Source organism: Haemaphysalis longicornis, unplaced genomic scaffold, assembly GCF_048455015.1.
Source record: "Haemaphysalis longicornis isolate Haplotype H1 unplaced genomic scaffold, Haemaphysalis longicornis Haplotype H1 scaffold_1, whole genome shotgun sequence".
Lineage (NCBI taxonomy): Eukaryota > Metazoa > Arthropoda > Arachnida > Ixodida > Ixodidae > Haemaphysalis > Haemaphysalis longicornis.
This window is the reverse complement of record NW_027526203.1, coordinates 97,323,953-97,345,600: the sequence shown is the minus strand read 5'-3', so window position 1 is coordinate 97,345,600 and position 21,648 is coordinate 97,323,953. Positions and strand designations below refer to the sequence as shown.

Genomic DNA, 21,648 nt, shown 5'->3' with positions numbered 1-21,648 from the left:
GAACACAGGAACAGCGCAGAAAGAGAACAAAGAACGGAGCGGGAAGCACAGAGCATGGCGAGAAGTTGGGGAGGGAAGTCGCTGCCTGCCAAGAGCATTGGATCCTTCTTCTTCGATTATGATCAAAGTGAGAAACTCTATGATTATGATATGTTTCACTAGATGGCACAGTGCCTCGCCTCACATATCATCCTCATTGAACAGAGCGCCCACGCCCGGCAGCAGTGTTTTTGTCGCAGAACCGGCGCTGCCATGCAGGTCATGTGTTGTTGACATGGGGTTTGAGCTAGTATACCGGAGCATAAATGTAAGGTTGCTAAAAATGGTCAAGGTTCACTTTTGTGGTCGTATTATCCAATTTCTGGCAAAAATGTGATCCTATCAAATGCACGAAAATGCATTATTTCTAAGGGAAAAGTTTGGCTTGGAATAAAAAGAAAAACGTATTATGCAGAATTGTATCAATGAGATCCCACTGTATAAGGCCTTCCTTCATAATAGTTAAGTTTGCATAATCCATCTAGAAGCACTACGTCCCATCTTTTTCTCTGACCAACACGACTGGAGACACCCACAGACTGGAAGATAGTTCGACTGTATCCTTACTGAGCATTTTTTTTTACCTTTTGGATGACGAGTCGTTCAGCAAGTGATACGCAATAGGGCTACCTGTACACTAGTGAATCATCGTTGGTGTTGATATGATAGGTGACTGCAGAAGTTTGGGCTGGTGGATGGTTGTCTAAGTCGAAGATGTCCGTGCAGGAATCCAGAAGACGAGGGAGATCGGCGGTATGATCCGGTGGGAGGTCTGAAGCAGCCACTGCCTCGATTGATGGTGCTTGATGGGACGCCTGCACTGCAGGAGGTAAACCTGCAGGGGTGCTAGCATTCATGGCAGAAAGGGCACAGCATTGCAAGTGAAATCCCCTTGGGAAGGACTCGAGGTGTGAAACTGAAGTTGAAAAACTGAAAGGGAAGGCAGGTTTGGTTCTCTACCACAGTAATGATCATGTGTGGCAGAGTGATGTTTCACAGAAGCAGCGCATCTGTAATAGGGAAGACCGTATAATAACTTGCAAAAGAAAAGCGAACACTGACCAAGAATAAAAATATATTGAAGTTTCGGAACCACATACGGTTCCCTTGTTCACTACGTAAGACAAGCCGTCGTCGTCAATTGTATAGGCATCACATGACGTATAGAGCATGCGTAGACGGGAGGCAAAGTCCCATCCGTCCGGTTCATTGTGGCTGGCGTTGATTGGATAAAAAGTGACTCTAGCAGATGCCGAGATGATGTGTTCTTTTCCTTAGCTAAAATTGCGGTGTTCTCCCAGTGAATCTTGTGGGAATGTTTGTGCGCGTGCTCCGCAATGGCATTCGTCATGTGATTATGATTTCTTACATCACGTTGGTGCTCTTTCATGTACTGAATTAATGTATCGATGCGAGCTAGTTGGTACTTCATCATGGGAACAGGTTAAGCGCCAGGCTCTTTCAGTCGTCGCGGAGCTTGCTGGTCGGTACATGGGCAATGCGCATGTCCTATTTTGAAAAGACGCGCGACAATGCTTCGCTTATTCCTGGGACGTAGGGGGTGGCTGCGCGTGCTCGTAATGTCCTGTTGTTGGCCATTCTTGGCTGTAGTATCTTATTCTTGGTCAGGCAAATAAGTCGCTTAGGATAGCCATTGGCGATTATTTTGCGGCGAATCGTTCCTAATTCACGTTTCAGTGCACTGTCATCTGAGCAGATGCGTACGGCGCGCTTTATCAAGGACGACACAACGGATGTCTTGTGGCCGAGAGGGTGGCAAGATTCAAAACTGAGGTAACGACCCGTGTGTGTGGGCTTCCTGTACACTGAGAAGGAGAGAGCACCCGCATCCCGGCGAACAAGAGCATCCAAAAAAGGGCAGCATGTTGTCTTGCTCGAACTCCACGGCGAACTGTATATGCACATTCTGGGCGTTGAGGCTGTCCAGAAGACATGGGATATCTTGCTTTTTTAAAATACAAAAACAGTCGTCGACATAGCGGCAGAAAAACCTCGGTGCCGGTGTGAAGGTTGCCAATACCTTCCCCTCTAAAGCCTCCATAACTAGAAATGCCGTAGTAACTGATATTGACGCACCCATCGCCGTGCCATGGGTCTGCTGGTAGAGGCTTCCCCCGTAAGAAAAATAGGTGTTGCTCAGACAAAACATAAGCAACTCACAGAGCTCGGGGACGTCAAAGGGAGTGCGATCGGGAAGACTAATGTCCGCGTTTAGTGCTTCTTCGCACATGGCTACTGCCAGATCCACTGGGACACTAGTCAAAAGAGACTTGACGTCGAACGAAACCATGGCGTCGTCTTCAGTTAGAGTTACGTCCTTCAGCTTCGAAACCAAAGAGGACGCGTTTCCGACGTGCGTGGGCGTCTTACCGGCTAGAGGGCTCAACACTTGGTGAAGGTAGCCTGATAGTCGGTAGAGCGGTGACCTCGAGAAGTCGACGATAGGCCGAAGAGGAACGCCAGCCTTGTGGATTTTAGGCAGACCGTAGATTGCCGGGGCTGAACCGTTCGTACACAGTAACCTGTAGTAGAGGCCCTTGTGGTGCGGAGGGACTAGCTTGAAAAGCCTGGTTAGCAGTTCTTGAAGCTTGGACTGTAACCTGCTAGTTGGGTCAAGGGCTAGAGGAGCGTATGTCTGCTGGTCTTCGAGAAGGGCTAACATCATCTTGTGGTAGTCGCTGCTATCTTGCAAGACCGTGGCATTGCCTTTGTGAGCAGGAAGCATTGAGATACTGCTGTTATTCCGCGGCTTCCTGATAGCTTGCCTCTCCGCTACCGATAAATGCAGTCTTGCACAATGTCGTCGCAATCCCGAGAGCACACCAATAGCACGAGTGCGCGCTTGTTGCCTTACTTCAGAAGGAAGCTGGCCGACCGCACGTTCGACCACACAAATCACCTTTCCTGGCTCCGGGGGTGCTTCCGTGTTAAAATTCAAACCACGGGGCAAAACCTTAGCCTCCTCTTCGTTCGGTGTGTACGGAGATAGGTTGATGACCTCTTGGGTGCATTGTGGCACGTCCGGCCGGAGTGCTTGCAGTTTCCTCTCTTGCGGCGTTCTATGACGGCCTTCTCCCATGCTAGCGGTGAAGTTTGCGTGCAGCTGCACATCTGGGAAGTCCTCAGGAATAAGATACTCAAGTTGCCGGCGTGCAAAAGAAGGTTTGCTTCTCCAAAGCTCGTCGCTTCTGGCGGCACTCAAGGATACGTGCTTGTAGTAGCTTCCGCTCAGCTTGTCGAACAATCTGGTGAGAAATAACTGTGAGAAACAGGTGGGCTTGATCACAGGGGCATGTATGTTACAGCATTTGACAGCAAATGGACATAATCTGTGGAACGACAACGGTGCTTTTGAGCATTTTTGGCAGAAGGAAATTCAAAAGAGAGAAGTCCCGCAGAACAGTCAATGAGAGCGGTTCGGGAAAAAATCGATGCCGAGGATAATGTCATGCGGGCATTTTTCAAGGACGGTGAAGAGAACGACACTATCGTGGTCGGCAATCCATATTCAGGTGGTACGCATTCCGGCAATTGAAGGTGTGCGCTCCTTGGCAACTCGAACAAATGTTTGCATGAGTGGCGTCAGAACTTTGCGGAGATGCCAGCAGAGGGTTAAGCTCATTACAGAGATGAACAGCATTTGTGTCAGTGAGAGCCTGGGCTGCAACACCATCAAAAGTAACGTCTAGAAAAATGGGCTTAGACTCCTCGGTTAATAGAGGATCTGTCGTCCAGGTCACAGATGCAGTATTACCTCCTTGAGCTGCATTGATTAATCTTCTGATGGGGCGAAGGCTTTGCCTGGCAATGTCGAAAGCTGTAGCGGTCCACATGCCCACCGTGACAGTAGTGGAAGCATATTGGCTTGTTTTCAGGAGTACTCCACTCTTCGGAATTTTGTGTCTGAAGATGGCGTGGGGCATATTGGTGGGGACCAGTTAAGACACGAGGAACAGTGAAAGCGTTTTTTTGGGTGAGCTACAGAGCAAATGCGTGGAATGGTGTGGCTTGCGAGCTCTTGCTGTATATCGCATGGATTAGGGAGATGGAAGGTGACGTTCATTCACGGGTCGGGGCTTGTAGGGCAGCCGTAGCCGTAGCCTGCAGCTCACGGCGTACTATTTTCATTAAGTCGTCGAACAAACAAGGGCACGTTCCAGTGGAGTGGTATACTCGTAATAGGATGTGGGAGCCGTGTTAGGCAGTCGAGTGAACTGTGGGGCAATACAGTGAGCTTTCGCTTGTTTCTTTCTTTCTTTATTTGGTACCCACATCGCCTGTTGGCATTACAGTGGGGGGAATAACAAAAAGTAATGCATCAACTAGTTACGTTGATAACCAAAGAAACATTTTTCAGAGGCTGCGAGGCCCTTTTCAAGATGTTTAAACGGTCTGCACTCTAATGATGCCGTCTGTGGTGGTGCAGTCCTTATAAACAAGCAGGTTGAAAGCGCCATCAGCAATTCCTTTCTGCACATGGCCTACTTTGCCAGTTTCTGCCGTGTCGGCATCTATCTTGTGACACATAGCAACACCATCCTGAATATAGGCGACGGATTACTCCATCGAGGTTTTGGCTTGGGAAGAAAGTTCCTTCGCGGCTAGTTGGTGGCCAACAAGCTTTCCGAACAGCTCACGTAATGTCAATTTGCAGGTTTCCCAGCTTGTCAGGTCTGCTTCGTGTGTCTCAAACCAACAATAGTCTGGCTGGGCCCTTGAGGTAAAATATTACGTTGGCCAGCACCAAGGTTGCGTCCCATCTGTTATGAGCGCTCGCACTCTCGTAGGTGCTTATCCAGTCATCAACGTCAGTGCCGCAGAAGGTGCTGCGGTCACAGGGATGGGAAACGACCACAAGTGGCATAGTCGGCCAGAGGGCTCCATGGAGTGCCAAAATTTCTGTGCCGACCTGGCGTCCACTGCGCAGCTCCGTGTTTGAGGTAGCAGATTTTGCAATGCAAGAGGACCAGGATAGGGCACGCTGCGCAAGCCTCTTCATCTTCACAGCACACAAATGAGGTTACTGTGCGCACAGTAATCCAGGCTGGTGCTCTGCTTTCAGCATTGACGGTGAAAACCTTTTCTACTCCCTTCCGCATGAACAAGTTTTGTTCTCTGTGCAAGAATGTATCACCGTCTACAACGGCGAGGTTCAGTTAATGCAAAGTTGCGGGATTTCCGTGGAATCCTTTTTGGAGCTTCTGCGTTTCTACTTAGCATCAACTATTGTAGGATGGTGTGACAGTGTCTATGTGCAGAGATCTGGAATCTGTAGACGTTCTAAAGTTCCTCACCTTGTTAGTGACATTTTCTTGGCTCATGTTGACCGTGTATTAGAACGTGACTTGGAGGGTTTGGCAATTAAAATTTTCGGGCATGTTGACGATTACCTAGTACTTTGTGGAAACTATGACCCTACAAGAAAAATGGTAGACATTTTAAAAGCATTCAAACGTCACGCATTTAGGCTGACCTTTATGTCCAAGGCGCTAAACGAAAGAACAATCCAGTTTTTGGACCTGTTGTTAAAATTCGAGCAGAATCATGTATGTTGGCTCTATAGCCCGCGATCGAAGAAGCCTTTACTGAACTCTTCATCAGCACGTTCTAGGATTGCAAAATATGTGATTGTTGTCAACTGCCTCAGGTCAGCCATCTTGTTTTGTTTTCAGTCTTGTTTTCACCTAATTGAGTCTAGCTTTGGTTGGACCCAAACAGTTAGTTGGACCCAAAAATGCTGGCTACGGTGACGGAGTCATTGGGTCGGCCTGTCTTCAGTTGTTGGATTTGGTGAGGAAAACTTGTCTCCTGCTTGTGATGTTGTGAAGGAAAAGACAGTTGTAATCTCGTATCTGCACGATGTATCTCACTGCTTGAAAAAAGTGGGGAGCAGATATAACATCAATGTGGTGTTTTCAGCCAAAATTAAGTTAAACTGCAGCTGTCCCGCCATCGAAAAGACTATTAGTAATAAGGGCCGAGCAAACAGCTGTGGTGTGAAACATGAGAAACAGGTTGTTCCTTGTAGATTAAATGTGGTTTATTGCATTCCTTTCAATTGTGGTCGCTTTGATGTTGGCCAGTTCACTGAGTGCCTTCTGGCCCTCTCCCCACCCATTGCAAAGATTGTGGTTGTACGCTTTTAATTCACGATACAACGGTACTGTACTCGCACGATGAACAAAAGGTGAGGGAAGTATAGTGGAAGCACATAAAATTCGAAAAATGTCTGACTCGTGTGTTAGCGCTCGTCTTTAGCACTTTTAGATGCAGAATTGGTGTATCTTGAAGAGAGCAGTACTTCAGAGCGTTCGTCTGTACAGTTGCCTGTAGTGGATTCATGTGTCATGTTGTTATCTTTGTTTTATACCTTCGATGGCTTTATATTTGTCTCTTCAATAAAAATTCAGTTTTGGTTCAGTGATTGTCCAGTGTTATCCTCCTTTTTGTCCCGTTATTTGTGCGCTGCGAAGATGAATCTGCACCAAATAGCCCGGTTTTCTACGCTACTTCAGTCCGCAACCACTATCAATGATGTTACGTGGCGCGGAGAAATTACAAGTTGTTTACAAACAAGTCCACAGCATTGGCTGTGGACTCTGGAGCGGTGCCAGAGTCGCGAACTGATCAACTTTGGTAACGTCATTTTTTGCTCGCGAGTCATTTAATTTGCATTCGTTCTCGTCGTCCAATGAGGATTACTGCACGACAACACCTACATGGCACGTTCAAAGCATCAAACAGATGGGTATTTCAGATACTTGGCTCCTAACTTATGGTAATATTAAGGCGAAGCAGCAAGTACAAGGCATGCAAGGCAGCAGCCTGACTTCTTCTGGCCATCGTTGTCGGTCTAAAGGAGCATCTAAGTATACTTGTGCATGAAGGATATGCTATCCAGGCATTGACGATTTACAAAGTGACACTGTGTTTATTCAAAGAGGTCGTTCTTTAGCAAGTGTTGTTATAAGGTCTTTCCCACTTCTCTTGTTTTTAATAAAGTGCTGTTTTGCCGCTTTGCGCTGAAATCAGTTTTCAACTCTTGAGGATTTGTGCCTAGTCAAGTAATGGCTCCAACTTGTGCCTGAGCAGCAGCTGCAGTTCCTAAAGCATTGTGCAGCTGAGCCCAAGGACTTTTTTCTTTTCCTTTTTTTTCTTTCTTTTTTAGTGAAGGCAAAAAAAATCGAAAACGCCCGTGTGTGGAGATTTCAGTGCGAGTTAAGATACCCAAATGTCAGGATTAACGTGGATCGAACCTAGCACTGTGTCACGCTTCATAACCCAAGAGTGGCCTCGGGACCTACAACTCCCGAAATAGAATCTTTTTTCCACTTTGTTTTTGCAGCAGTGGTGCGATGAGCTGGGCTCAGCCTAGTGCCCCATCATATAATTCCTGACTGATAAACCGACCCAGTTGTCCTGTATGGCCATTGCGTGACAGCTGTTCTGTCAGATACACTGTAAGCACCTGCTTAGCTATTGGGAAAGGCAGTGCAGTTTGTTAACGAGATCAGAGATCAAAGCAGTCTAGCTCAGAACTTTAATCCTACTAGTGTAAGCCATTATTTGGCCTTGTACAAATTATCAAAAAAGTCAAAAATACCGTTTGGTGTGAAGGGACTAAAGCAGGTTTTAGACACATGACTGCATCAGCAAAGGATCTCTGGTGTCACGTAGAAAAAAAATTCAGAATAAGCAGTTAGAATAGTTCAAAAGCAGGCTAAACTCAATTTTGTGTACATATTAATGTAGCCATATATGGGACAAAATACACCATCAATTGGGAATTTAGATTCACTTGATGTTTGCAGTGTGGTTGTAAAAGGAAGCGTTTATTTGTTTCTTTTGGTGTTGCAGGTGCTGACTGAGAAATTGCGGAAAGTTTTGAGCCAAGATGTTCCTGGCCTAAACCGTGATGGGCACGTAAAATGTTGTATGTATATTTGAGGTTATAAAACATTTATAAAGAATTTTCGAGCTTTGGGACTTGGTTTCTGCTGTTTCATATGCCCATACATTGCAATATTCAAATCTGTAGTTTTATTAAAAAATTGCTTTCAGCAGACAGATTTACTATTCACTACGTCACTTTTTCATGATCAGTTCATTAGCATGTGTTGCGGGTTTTTTTTAGCAATTGATGCAGAACTAGCACACGTACTAGGTAAAGATTTATAAGGCTTAATGTTATATTTCAGTTTTTCAGTCAATTTGAGAACCTGTATTTGCTGTAAACTTAAGTGCTTTTGTGATCACATGCCTTGAAGCATGCTCCAGCGTAAGAATACTGGATACCAAAGCCCCTTGTAGCTTGTTTTGGTCAGTGTGTGTGGGCAAATGTAAGTCATCAGTGGAGGCTTCATAGTCCAACTCGTAAATAAATGTGGGTGCTGGCACCATTGGGGCTTGCAAGCAAAAAAGAAAAAAGACCCGTGAACACACGATCGCGAAGAGGAGCCGGTGCAAAGGTAATCCTGCGTGTCTAAATCTAAGAGGCGAAGATCATAGCAGGGGTATTTGACAGTTTTAATTCTGTCTGGGCAAAACTTTAGTGCCAACTGCCGTTTCGTCTGGGCGGAGCGCTAGATACGATAAAGAAAAAAACAAAACAAGCAACCCGGTTGTTTGTGCCATCGCATAAAAAGCAGCAGGGCACAAAGTGCAACCATCGCGACAAGGTTGGAAGCAATCGTCAGAAAATCTCAGTACCAACATGTTCAAAGTGGGCGACAAGTGATTATATTTATCGCGTATTCTCAGCGTGACTTAGGCCCAACTTTATGGGGCATTAGGCTAAATTTCTATTTATCACACCCCAGGAATTCATTCATAATAAAGGTTGACGACTTTCACAGCGGCGGCCGATCACAGGGTGAACTGTGGATACACGCTTGCGTAGCAACCGTTCACGCGACGATTTGCGAACGCTACACTGCGATTGCAAAACAGCACGGATGACAAAGTATTTAGGTAATATTACCTAGAACACTGTTGTAGCGTAAAACGTAATCAAATGACCCGGTTGAAGCACTTCGAAATGCACAGCGGTGGGCATCACAAGGGGACGCGAAATCCAACACAGGCACAGTTGAAGCCCTTTTAACTTCGTTAAAACATCCAGATCTAGGAGTGTGGTTGAATCACAGCGCAGCGGTCCCAGAAGGCGAAATCCAACGCGCGATTGAAACGCCGGTTCGCGCAAGTGAAAAGGGCGCACGCTGTGGTATTCACTGCCGGCCGGCCGCCGGGCCAAGAGCGGGGAGTGTGTACACCGGCAGAACAGCCCCGCAACCCTTCGCCTTTCACTCTCGCACTCCTCCTTTTCTCCCTTTCATGGGTGATGCATCGCCGAAACCGGAATACGCATCCGGGAGTCTCGAACAGCTTGAGCGATTAATGACGCGTCGCAGCAGCCATACGCTGTCGGTAGTGCCAAGATTCGAGCGGAAACCAGTTTGCGCTGGGTGAAGGTATGGTTCGACATACTCGAGATAGTGCACTATTCGATTGTTAATGAGTCGTTCGATGAGTTTGCATAGGACAGGTGTAAGGGAGATTGGCCGAAGATGGGAAAAATCGTTATGAGAGGTCTGTTTTTTGTTAGGTTTCCGTATGGGATAGATGAGGGATAGCGTGAGATGTGGAGGTACCTGCCCGGTTTCCCAGGAATCGCTGATTTGTTTCAAGAGTTTATATCGTGCTGGTTCTGGAAGGTTGCGGAGGTGGGTCGATTGTATGCCATCGTGTCCGGGGGCAGACTTCGGTCTACCTTGACGAATACTTGTAGAAATTTCAGCGATTGTGAAGGGGCTTTCAAGGTCAGGGCACGGTTCCGGGATCGGGATTTTGGGTAGAGGGGGTGGGAGAGTTAGTGATACGTGTGGAAAGAAGCTTTTGAGCAGCAACTCTTCAGCATCCACGGGATTTGTGCTGCTCAGCATGATGGTGCTAGTTATTGGTGTCTTACTGCGTTTTTGGTCCCCAAGGCTGCGGTAAAGTTTCCATAAAGAAACATGATCTGGCGTTTTCCCGAGGTTGCGACACAAATTTACCGAGTTATCGCTTGATAGTAATTTTTGGTATTGGTAATAACTTTGTACTGATGTCGGATACGTCGGAGTATGTTGTGCCTTCTTCCAGTAGAGCGGTAGAGCTGGGTGAGGAACTCCATTCGCTTCCAAAGGTTGGCGAGGTGATTGTCAAAGGTAGGGGAATCTTCATCGCATGTAATAGTTTCCAATGCAGCAGCAGAGGATTTCCGTATAATTTCAGCCATTGCTGCAAGTGATGTAGGGGGATCGTATTGAAGCAGACGATCTCGGAAGGAAGACCAATTAAGATGGGTGCACTGTTTCTTGTTCCACCCGTCCCGGATTCGTTTGCCACGAAATGTGATGATAATAGGGAAGTGATCACTGCCCTACGTTGTAGAACAGGGTACCCATGATTTTGTAAGACCAGGCGAGGCCCACGTAAGGTCTGGTGTGGCATCCTTTTGAGATGGATGGATACCGATGCGGGTAGGGTATATTGTATCATTGATTAGTTAAAGATTTAGGATTTCAATAAATTCATTTAACTTTGTTCCACGAACCGAATTTGTTGAATATCCCCATGCCCCATGATGTGCATTGAAGTCACCTCCGACGAGAATGGGGGTATTTGGATGTGCATTGATAAGGTATTGAAACCATGTGAAGGGGCCGGTGCCGGTGGAGGCAGAATATGGCTGATAGTAGGCGGACACCAAGACTAACTTTTTAGCGCAGGGTGGCTGGGTGACAATGGCCACAACTTCGTGCATCTTCGAGCTCGAGGCGGGAACCTGTAGTTGTGCAGCAGGAATCAACGCATCGACCAATATAGCGGTGTGGCAACACGAGGAAATAAAAACGTCGGGCCACAGAACAACACATATATTAGGACACACGTCAGCAGCTGAAGGGCCAGCGGAGGTATGCCTGGCCGAACGCTCCGAGTTCCCGGGAGCCCTGTCTGCTCGCGCCACGAGGCTCGCGCAGTGAGCCCCAGAGTGGTGCTTCGTCGTCTTCGTCTTTGATGCTGCTACAGGAGGCCCCCCCTCTAGTGGCGGAGCCGTGGGGTAAGCCGGAAGGATAATTTTGGAGGTAGTCGTGTTGGTTTTGTTGTCTGTTGCTGCTGGGGTGGCTGGGGAGGGTGATCCGCACTTAGTAGTGTGGATTCGTCCAGTTGTGTAGAGAGCGGCTCTTCAATGTAGGCTGGTTTGAGGCGATCAACAGAAATAGTGTCCTGTCTGCCATCCCAATCCACGGTGAAATGCTTATCGGCACGGTGGATGACGCGGTAGGGCCCGTCATACGGGCGCTCAAGTGGTTTGCGCACGGCGTCACGGCGGACAAAAACGTAGGGGGGCGTTGTCAGCTCGCTGGGAACATGGGCATCCGCACGCTGTTGACAGCGTGGTGCGGGTGCATGAAGTGAGCGAAACGAACCTCGTAGTTTGGTGAGGTAGTCGGTGGGATCAGGGCACGGTGATGATTCGGAATCAGTGAAAAACTCTCCCGGCAGGCGGAGCGACGCACCAAAGACCATCTCTGCGGGCGTGCAGTGTAGGTCCTGCTTCAAAGTAGCCCGAAGATTCAGCAGAACCAACAGAAGGGAGGTGGACCAATGGGTAGCGTCCGGTTGTGCCCTGAATGCAGTCTTGTGGGAGCGGTGGAAACGCTCAACAAGCCCGTTGGCAATAGGGTGGTATGCTGTGGTCCGAATGCGGGAAGTGCCAAGAAGGATCAGAAGGTTCTTGAAGAGTGCCGACTCGAACTGGCGACCTCGGTCGGTGGTGATAGTTGATGGGACACCATAGCGGGAAACCCAGCCGGCAACGAAGGCGTTGGCGATGGTTTCACTACGGATGTCGGGAAGAGGGAACGCCTCGGCCAACGCGTGAACCGATCCACGCAAGTTAGTAGGTATGTGTTGCCTTTTGAAGGAGGCCAGGGACCCAAATGTCTACGTGCACCTTGTCGAAACGCTCAGTTGGTGCCGTAAACAAGCCGAGAGGGGCCTTGGTGTGCCGGTGAACTTTTGACTGCTGGCATACGAGACAGCAGCGCGTCCACTCGCGTACGTCCTTGTTGATGCCCGGCCAAACGAAATGCTGCGTCAGCAGATGTTGCGTGGCTCGTATTCCAGGGTGCGATATTCTATGGAAGGCATCGAAAACAATGCCTCGGAAATTCACCTGGACGAGTGGACGCGGGGTGTGCGTGGAAACATCGCAAAGCACCGGGACAGCACACGATGGGATGGGTACTTCAGGAAGGTGCAGCGCGCCGGGGTTTTTTCGAAGGGCTATTATTTCGGCGTCATCTTGTTGCGCTGATGCGAGTGCGGTGAAGTCGATGTCAGCCGAGTTGTGGGAACTGAAGATTGCGGCGACACGTGAGAGTGCATCCGCGGCAGCGTTGTCCTGCCCTTGCACGTGCCGTATGTCCGTTGGCGGGTTTCATGCGGTGAAAATTTGGTGGAATTCGACCGGATGGCGAAGGTCAGAGGTTTGTGGTCCGTTTGGATATGGAACTCTCGACCCTCCAAGAAGTGCCTGAAGTGGCGTACAGCCAAGTACATTGCAAGGAGTTCTCTTCCGAAAGTGCTGTAGCGTGACTCCGCGGGTGACAACTTGCGGGAAAAGAAAGCAAGGGGTTGCCAGGCATTGTCCACAAACTGTTGCAGGACAGCTCGGACTGCCGCGTCAGATGCATCGGTCATTAGGCAGAGTGGAACTCCCGGTCTAGGATGAAAGAGAAGGGTTGCCTGGGACAGCTTGGTCTTGACATTCTTGAAAGCGGTTAGTGCTTCTGGAGACCAAGTGAGTGGAGATGCTTTTGGTTTGTTTCCCGAGAGCATGTCTGTCAGTGGGCGGAGGAGAGGGGCGCAGTTCGGGATGAAACGGCGGTAAAAATTTAGGAGGCCAAGAAACTCGCAGAGTTTGCGTATGGAAGATGGCTGCGGAAAGTCTTGGATGGCCTGTACATTTGAAGGCAAGGGGCGAATGCCATTCTTGTCTACACGGTGGCCGATGAAGTCAAGCTCGTGAGCACCAAACTCGCATTTGCCTCTGTTGACGATAAGGCCGTATTCGGCAAGGCGAGTGAAGAGTTGGCGAAGGTGCTGGATGTGTTGTTCTGCGTCGCTACTGAACACAAGCAAGTCATCGATGTAAGCGAAGCAGAAAGGTAATCCTCGGGTCACGGTGTCAATGAACCGTTGGAAAGTTTGTGCAGCGTTGCGAAGGCCGAAAGGCGTGCGCACGTACTCAAAAAGTCCGAACGGCGTGATGATTGCCGTCTTCGGAATATCTGCCGGCTCCACATGAATCTGACGGTAGGCCTTAACAAGGTCGATCTTAGAGAAAATCGTCGCCCCATGCAGTGGTGCTGAGAAGTCTGCAATGTGCGGAAGGGGGTAGCGATCAGGAAAGTGGCGTTGTTGAGCAACCGGTAGTCTCCGCACGGACGCCAGTCTCCAGGTGACGGCTTTGGAACCATGTGCAGCGGGGATGCGTAAGGGCTCGACGACGGTCGAACTATTCCGAGCTCAAGCATGTGTCGAACTGGTCACGTGCGATCTTGTAGCGATCAGGCGGTAAGCGTCGAGCTCGAGCGTGAATGGGTGGACCCGTAGTGACAATGTGATGAGTGACGTCATGTCGGACGGGGAGAAGGAAGTTGGCAGGTCGCAGAAGGGACGGGAATTCCTCAAGAAGCTTCTCATAGACCGACTTCGACGAGGTACTTGCGACCGCCAAGAGCGGTTCCTTCGATGTCATACCAAGCACAGAGAGGTGCGTTGTAGCATCAATGAGGCGCTTGCGGTGCATGTCAACTAACAAGTTGTAGTGACGCAAGAAGTCTGCGCCAAGAATGGGGTAGGCCACATCAGCGATAAGAAAAATCCATCGAAATGTTCTCCGGAGGCCAATGTTGAGTGACAGCGATTGCTCTCCGTAGGTTGCAATGGGAGTCTTGTTGGCGGCTTGTAAGCTGCTTGTGGTTTGCCTGCGCTTGCGAAACACGGCTGAGGACGGTATTACACTGACCTCAGCGCCTGTGTCGACAAGGAAACCCAGTCCAGTGGTTTTGTCCGTCACAAAAAACAAGCGGCTTACTTTGTAACCGACACCACTCGCCGCCTCTAGTGGTGCGCCGGAGAGTTTCCCTGAAAAGTGCAGGGGGTTGTACACTTCCGCGCTGCTTTTCCAAAGTTGCGATGATACCAGCATACGCCTTGCCTTGAAGGCGACGGCGAACGGCGGCCCGAGAACGAGCGGCCGCGCGGGGGAGAGCGTTGGCGCTGAGGTGAGAGAGCGGCGATATGATCCGATAGCTTGGTGATCTCCTCACGGAATTCCTCACGCAGGCTCTGCAGCGAAGGTGGACACGGCGTTGTGGGTGCTGCTTTAGTGGGCCCGGAACGTTCCGGGAGTGATAAGTTCAACACGGGACGTTCGACAGGAGTGGAAACGTTCATGACGGAGTCGGCGAGTTGGGCCACCTGAGAAATGAATAAACCATTCGCGGTAGCCAGCACCATGCGGACGGAGGTGGGCAGGCGTTGAAGAAAAAGCTCTCGAAGCAAAGCTTGATCGAACGGGGATTCCTTTTCTCCAATGAGCTGTTGAAGGCGACGCAGTAGCTGTGAGGGTTTGCGATCACCGAGTTCTTCAGATTGTAGAAGCTGCAACCGTCGCTGTTCCGACATTGTCGTTCGCTTGATGAGTTCACTCGTCAGGGTGTCAAACGGGGCGGTCGCCGGCGGTGAAACAATCAGGTCGCGAAGCTCGGTTGCGATCTCAGGAGGCAGCGCAGACACGAGGTGATTGAATTTCTGGCTCTGCGACGTGATGCGAGCAATGGCGAACCAGCTGTTTACCTGGGCGAGCCAGAGCTGTGGGTCCTCAGGCCAGTACTGGGGAAGCTTCAGCGAAACTGCAGCCACGTCACCCTGAGCGGCGGAGGATGTTCGATGGATGTCATCTGCAGCGGTGGCTCCAAGCTGGGCATCCAAAGCGGTTTGATTGTCGGCTGCCATGTCCGATGTCCGTGGTCACCAATTCTGTGGCAACACGAGGAAATAAAAACGTCGGGCCACAGAACAACACATATATTAGGACACACGTCAGCAGCTGACGGGCCAGCGGCAGGTATGCCTGGCCGAACGCTCCGAGTTCCCGGGAGCCCTGTCTGCTCGCGCCACGAGGCTCGCGCAGTAAGCCCCAGAGTGGTGCTTCGTCGTCTTCGTCTTTGATGCTGCTACAGCTGCATACCCGGGGGTTGCTCCTTTTCGTGATATGGAGGGATTTACGAAAGCGTTGTAGCCAGAAATTTTCGGGGTATCCAAAGTTTCTCGAAGGAGGAGGAAAGCTGGTCTGAGTTGCTTTACTTTACTGGTCAGAATTGTTTTCGGTATAGAGAAGGTTCGGCAGTTCTACTGTAGGGCTGTGAGTGATGTGGCAGTCATGGTTTGAATCGAGGTTGAACTTTACTTGGGGGTTCGGAGATGGGTTCAGGAGGGTGCATTGATTTAAGGACTTGCTGGAGAAGGTCTCTGATTTGGTTGAGTTGACCTTCAAAATATTCTTGCATGCGACGGCAGTCGTCCAACCGTGCAAGCCGTTCTTGATGGATCTCCGTGCGAATTGTTTGCAACGTCTGGGTCATCTGGGGGTCATTTTTGGCCTGAGAGGTAGGGGTTCGCTTAGAGCTGGGGCTGCGGCCGCGAACTGTGAGTGGCGCCACAGACTGTTTTGACGGAGGGTTATTTGGGGGGTTCCGATGAAAAGCCAATGTGCAGAATGCCAAAACATTCCGCTCTAAAAATGCTCAGTCTCTTGTCATAACTCTCTACAATAGCAAGCCGATCGGACCTGGCAAAGCATATCTTGAACCATAATCCTCTTTTTTCGGGTCATTACTATAGCCACCTAATGCATGCAATAAGTACTTAATGGGGCATCCTTCTTTTGCTAAAATGATCATGAGCCTAAAAATAGGGATTTTTAAAATACCCCAGAGCCAGTGGCAAGCACCAAAGACATATAAACGCTTTCATAGGATATTGGTGTACGCTAGAGAAAACCTTTCGTGTATCATCTCTGCAATCCCCTGGGAAATTAAGCGTCCCGACCCCTATCCAGGCCCCGCCAAGGCCTTATGCCTAGATCAATCACCACGCGACCCAGAAAACGATATCCGTGCGCTTGAGTACGTCCACGACCGTCAATCAGGGCACTGAACACACATGGCACTCGTTTGAGGAAAATTTCAACGTTGACACAGCCGCGCTGCATTCGCCGCACTTCATACGCGGCGCAGCTATGAAAAACCTCGCGCCCTGAAGCAGCGGCCAACGCCTTTCTGCGCGTGCCGCAGGTATCTTTTAGGAGCAACAACTCTCCTGCACAACTCGCCTCAAAATCCTCCCCCAAACTACGTAACTGGGACCGCTCGAGGGATAGGTAGGCAGAAAGGATTCATTTCTCGCCAGAATTGGTGCCCATCCGCCCGAAGCATACCTCCTTTAGGGGGGCCACCAAGCGGTTGCCATGAGGCTTAGCCCAAGGGGGATTTTGATTGCGGCGCTCCTGAGCGTGGCGTCCGCTCTAAAGTTCGATCTTAGCTCTTTTGACCCCAAAACCCTCATCAACAAGTTAAGGGACACGATGGAGATGCTGATGGGAATGCTGTGGGTGACGGGTGCATCGCCACAGTGCGCAAAGAGCCTCAAGCGACTCATACGGGACCTGTTCGACGGCAAGATTTGGGCTCTGTACGGTAAGCTCCCGTTCTCACATGTCTTTTTGCGGAAGTGTTCAGCTCGCTCTTCCCAGACAAGTGCACTATAAAGTAGGCTTGCAATTATATAGGATGGCACTTAGCAAGTCTGTCATCCAGAGTTTTTGTTAGCCCGTCCTCGCGGTGCGTAAAAGCGGGAGAGGAGGGCGAGGAGCGACGGCCTCACTAAGTGCCCTACCCCCTCCTTTTTATGGTCCGACGTATCCGGCCGTCCCATCCGCAGCGCGGAGGTTTTCTTGCACCCGCATATGTTCGGCCCGTCTGTAAGCGGCAATAAGAGCGGAGAGAGACTTCCGAAGCAGGGACAAGATGTACCTCCTGCCGACCTTCTTCTCCAGAACGTGTTCTCCCCTTTCCCACCACTTTATCTTTTACCAGTCACAAGAATCGCACAATGACCGACAAACCCAGAGCATTTAGGCGTATCTTTTTCTGCCGAAAAGAGAAGGGAGTATTGTTTTCCGTGCTGTACAGACATTGGTATTCTTTGAGTCATTATTTCTTTACGAGCAGGCGCAACAAGAAACCCTGGCGTACCAAATTATCACATTGCTTGTTTTTAGTCAGTGCTAATTTCCAGGGTGAGGAGTCCTTTAGCAATGGAGGTAATGCGTCAATTTTAATTTCCATTATCCTAGCTCCTTATCGTGGCTCCTGACCTTAAAGTAACGCTCGCCTTGGGATAGTTATAGAATGTATACTAACCCAATCTTCGTACACTTACGAAACCGCGTCATACGTATACGTATGCTAGAGACAAATTGTTCTGTAATGCTTATTGTAGCTTTGGAGGGCTCTGGAATGAGAATGCACGGAAATATACACTTTTTGCAATGCATCGAACTTCAGGGAACGTAAATTTACGGTGATTTTAAATTAAAATAATGAAACGCCTAGCTTAGTAGGAGGAAGAAATTCTTGCTTTATTTGTTCGTTTTTTATTTCGATATGATTGTGAGTTTTAACGCGTCGACGCTACACAGACAATGAGGCGCGCCGTAGTGGAGGGATCCCGATTTATTTTGGGCCCCTGGGGATCTTTAACTTGCACCCGAATATAGAACACACGCGTGTTTTCGCTTTTCACCTCCCTCAAAAAAGCGGCCGCCGTGGCCTTGGGCCGACCCGCGCCCTTGGGCCGATGATTTTTTTCCCGCAGCTCCTTTTCTGCATACGTACTTCGAAAACAAAAATAATCTTTCAATAATAATAGTAGTATAGTTATTGTTATTAATATTATTTATTGTAGTAACTATTGTGTTGCCATGGCCCTCAGAAAAGCGGCAGCCGCGGCCTGAATCGAACACGCGTCCTTAGGCTCAGCAGCACAATTCATTTGTTTGTCTCCATTCTCAGCAGTGTTCATAAAACAGGCATAACGACTCCCATTTTTAGCGGTTGCTGTTTTGGCGAAAACTTTCGAACTTAGAGATATAAACGACGCTTTCAGTAATAATATTTCCGTGCTTACCAAGTAAAGAAGGATGACATTTTTTTAAATAAGTTTCAACACACCTCTTTGTTCGATTAAAAAGTACGTAAGACTTCCTTGAAGGAAATGCTGACCTTTGATTAAAAATCAATTTGACACGATTTTTTTGCTTCTACAAAGCCGAGAAATTTCAATGAAATAAAAATGAAAAAAAAAATGCGCGTCAATCCACCCTGTGAATGTGCTTGGAAAGCAAAGCTGTAAGCGGACCCCGGAACAATTACCCATACGACATAGCTTAAATTCACTTACGTAGCTCTACATATAGTGAAAGTAGAGACAAGTGAAATGCACTTAACCACACCTTTGATTACTTCAAAGAGATATTCTTTGCTCAGGTTAAACCAATGCATAATTCATGAACGGTGTGTGGTTGAGTTGTATTGGGGAAGCACATAAGTGGAAACTTGTTTTTTTTTATATAAAATTAAAGGAAGCTCAAACCCTCTGTTAGACGATCTCTCTTCTCTGTCTCCGACGCCGCCGACAGAGACGAAAAAATCGGCGAGAGATGGAGGAGGACTCGAAGGAGGAAATACTGTTATTCACACTTCTGAAAGGCCCAGAGGGCGGGCGAGGGGAGTGGTTCCTTCTTCACTTGAGCCCATATGCATTCCGCGCCGCCTGTACTCAGTCCACCAGCTGAGAGAGCTGGACAGCTGCATCTCCAATTGCGGTTGTTGAGTAGTTGACGGAAAAAGAGAGGGTGCTCAGGGGTAACGTCGCACACCCCGATTATGTGGAGGAGTGTTTCTACTTCTGAGAAAAATTTACATTCAGCATCCTACCGATTAGGATGCTTTGAGTGAAGACGCGATTGATGGTATAGGCCGTAGGGTAGTTGTTCCGTGGAAAGTTAAGGGTGCGGCGGCGGAAGGGTGTGTCTCTGAAGTCGATAATGCTGGGTTATGTCCCTGAACGTGACAGGCCGGTAACTGTCCTCGCGGAGCTCCATAGCATTGGGGGGGGGGGGGGGTAAAAGTGCAGGCCTGTTTGTGGGCGCATTCGTCGCCCTCCATGGAAGCGTGAGCAGGCGTCTAGATGAGGTGAATGCAGTCGGTAGGGCAGTGTTTTTTTAGAACACGCAGTGCAGCTCGGGACACCCACGCCGGCTAGTAATTCTGCTGGGCTTGTTTCGAATCGTTGACTACATTTCGGACCAAGGCGATGGCTGCCTCTTCTGCTGCCAACATGTCTTGGGTCTTTAGTGAGGCACACGGAAGGAGGTTGGTTGTAATGGTAGCCGCCATGATGGCGCACGGCTGCCCTCAATATTGGGAGACGCAAGTGTAGATATCTGCATGATCCCCGCCCAGGGTGGTGCTGATCGCTTGAGTCGGTGCTTGTCGGCGATCCTCGTGGTGTGAGGGGTTCATATTTCTAGGTAAAAGGGGAAACATCTTAGTTGTCGCCAAGAGTCCGGGAGCACATCACGCGGAGTGACATTCCGTGCTGCCCAGCCAATCTGGTGAAAGATTGGGGGACCCAGTGCAGTTCTGCTCAATAGGAGCTTCTAGCTCTTCCAGCGTGTTGTGGAGCTCCATCCTAAGCATCCTCTCCGTGAACGCACTCTAGCGAGGACCAATGGCCCGCTTAACCGCATTTATAATCATTATATCAAGCATCTTTACGTTATCCTTGCCGAGAAGAAGATAGGGGGTGACGTAAGTGATTCTCTAGAGGACAAACGCTTGAATTATACGAAGGGTATTGGCTTCAGTAAGGCCTCGCCTCTTGGTGGCAATTCGCCTGATCATGTGTATGATTTGATTGATGCAGTGTTTGAGGCGCCCCAAGGATCGTCATTCTTGGTTTTGTACAGGAGGTTTGGGCACAGGATCTTTGTGATGGGGCTTGGAGTGATGGCCTGGCCATGAAGGAGTATTTGACTGTCTCCCTTGATGTCGTTTGGCGTAAGGGCGGACGACAAGAAGGTCTGATTTTCGAGGTTAACACTGGAGGCAACAGGATTTAGCATATTCGCGTACTATAAGTGAGATTGCCTGCGTTTGTGTGAGCTTCCTTTAATTTTTCTAAGTGTTAGCGCATACTCAATGTACGCACACGGCCGCTACACGTGCCGTGGGCGGAGCGCACAGCGGCGCGAGAGGTCGCGTGACGCTATCACATGGAATTCGGCGAGAACGCAGGGGGTAAACTCGCAGATGTGCTTGGTCCGTGCACCGTCTGCCTTGCCCGTTCCCACGTGGGCTCATAGCTCAATCGGTAAGACAACGGGCTTACGTTCTGTTACTATATTAGTTCCAGGTTCGATTCCTGGCGGTGCCAGCAGCTTCTTTTATTTGTTCGCAGGAGTTTTCGGGCGACACCAACGGTCGCGAAAGAACCCTTGGGGGGTAGAGGTCAAAAGCTTTGCTTTAAAATTTACATTCAGCGTCGTAGCGATTCCGATGCATTACGTGAAGACGTGTAGGCTGTGGGAAGGAGCCCGGATTGTATGAGCCGTAGGGTAGTTTGTTGTTCTCTAGAAAGGTCAGGGTAAGGCGAAGGTACGGTCTGTCTCAGAAGGCGATAATGCTGGATTATCTCCCTGGACGTGACAAGCGGGTGACTGTCCTCGTGCAGCTCCATAGCACGGGAGGTAAAAGCGCAGGCTTGTTGGGTGGGCGTATTTGTAGCCTTCCATTGAAGCGTGAGGCGGTGTCCAGATAAGCTGAATGGAACCGTTTGGGGAGTGGTTTTTTAGCACGCACAGTGCAGGTCAGGACACCCAACCCGACTGGTAATTCCAGTAGGCTTGCTGGAAATCGGTGACTACACTCTGAACCCCTGGTTGAGTGAGAGCCAAGGTGATGGCAGCCTCTTCTGCTGCCGTCATTTGTTGGGTCCTAAGCGAGGTACACGCAAGGAGGTTGGTTCTGGAGGTAGCCACGATGATGGCGTGTTGCTGCCCTCGATGTTAGGAGAAGTCTGTGTAGATAACTGCATGAGCCCCACCGAGGGTGGTGTTTAGCGCTTGATCCCGTGCTTTTCGTTGACCCTCGTCATGTGAGGGGTTCATATTTCTAAGCAAAGGGAGCATCTTTAGTTTTAGTCGCCAAGAGTGTGGGAGTACGTCAAGCGGAGTGACATTCTGGGCTGCCCAGCCAATCTGGTGAAGCATGCGGTTACCCACCACAGTTCTGAGTCGGACCTTCTGGTTAGAAAGATGTCCTTCTATCAGTTCTTCCACCGTGTTGTGGAGCCCGTGCTAAACAGCCTCACCGTGGGCGCACTCATGAGAAGACCAATGGCCTGCTCAAC

General features: G+C 49.3%; 2 protein-coding genes across 2 annotated transcripts in view; one reads left to right on the top strand and one right to left on the bottom strand.

The window, feature by feature from the left end:
• Positions 1 to 14,232: 14,232 nt before the first annotated feature.
• Positions 14,233 to 15,129, bottom strand: LOC144143005 (uncharacterized). Its single transcript, XM_077674859.1, has one exon. It carries the CDS (start codon positions 15,127 to 15,129, stop codon positions 14,233 to 14,235), a length of 897 nt encoding a protein of 298 aa, XP_077530985.1.
• Positions 15,130 to 16,421: 1,292 nt separating this feature from the next.
• The window catches only part of LOC144142922 (nose resistant to fluoxetine protein 6-like), a 113,635-nt gene continuing 108,408 nt past the window's right edge, over positions 16,422 to 21,648 (top strand). The window contains exon 1 of the mRNA XM_077674775.1: positions 16,422 to 16,871. Coding sequence (XP_077530901.1) covers positions 16,643 to 16,871 — 229 coding nt within the window. The 5' untranslated portion in view covers positions 16,422 to 16,642. The remainder of the gene's footprint in view (positions 16,872 to 21,648) is intronic.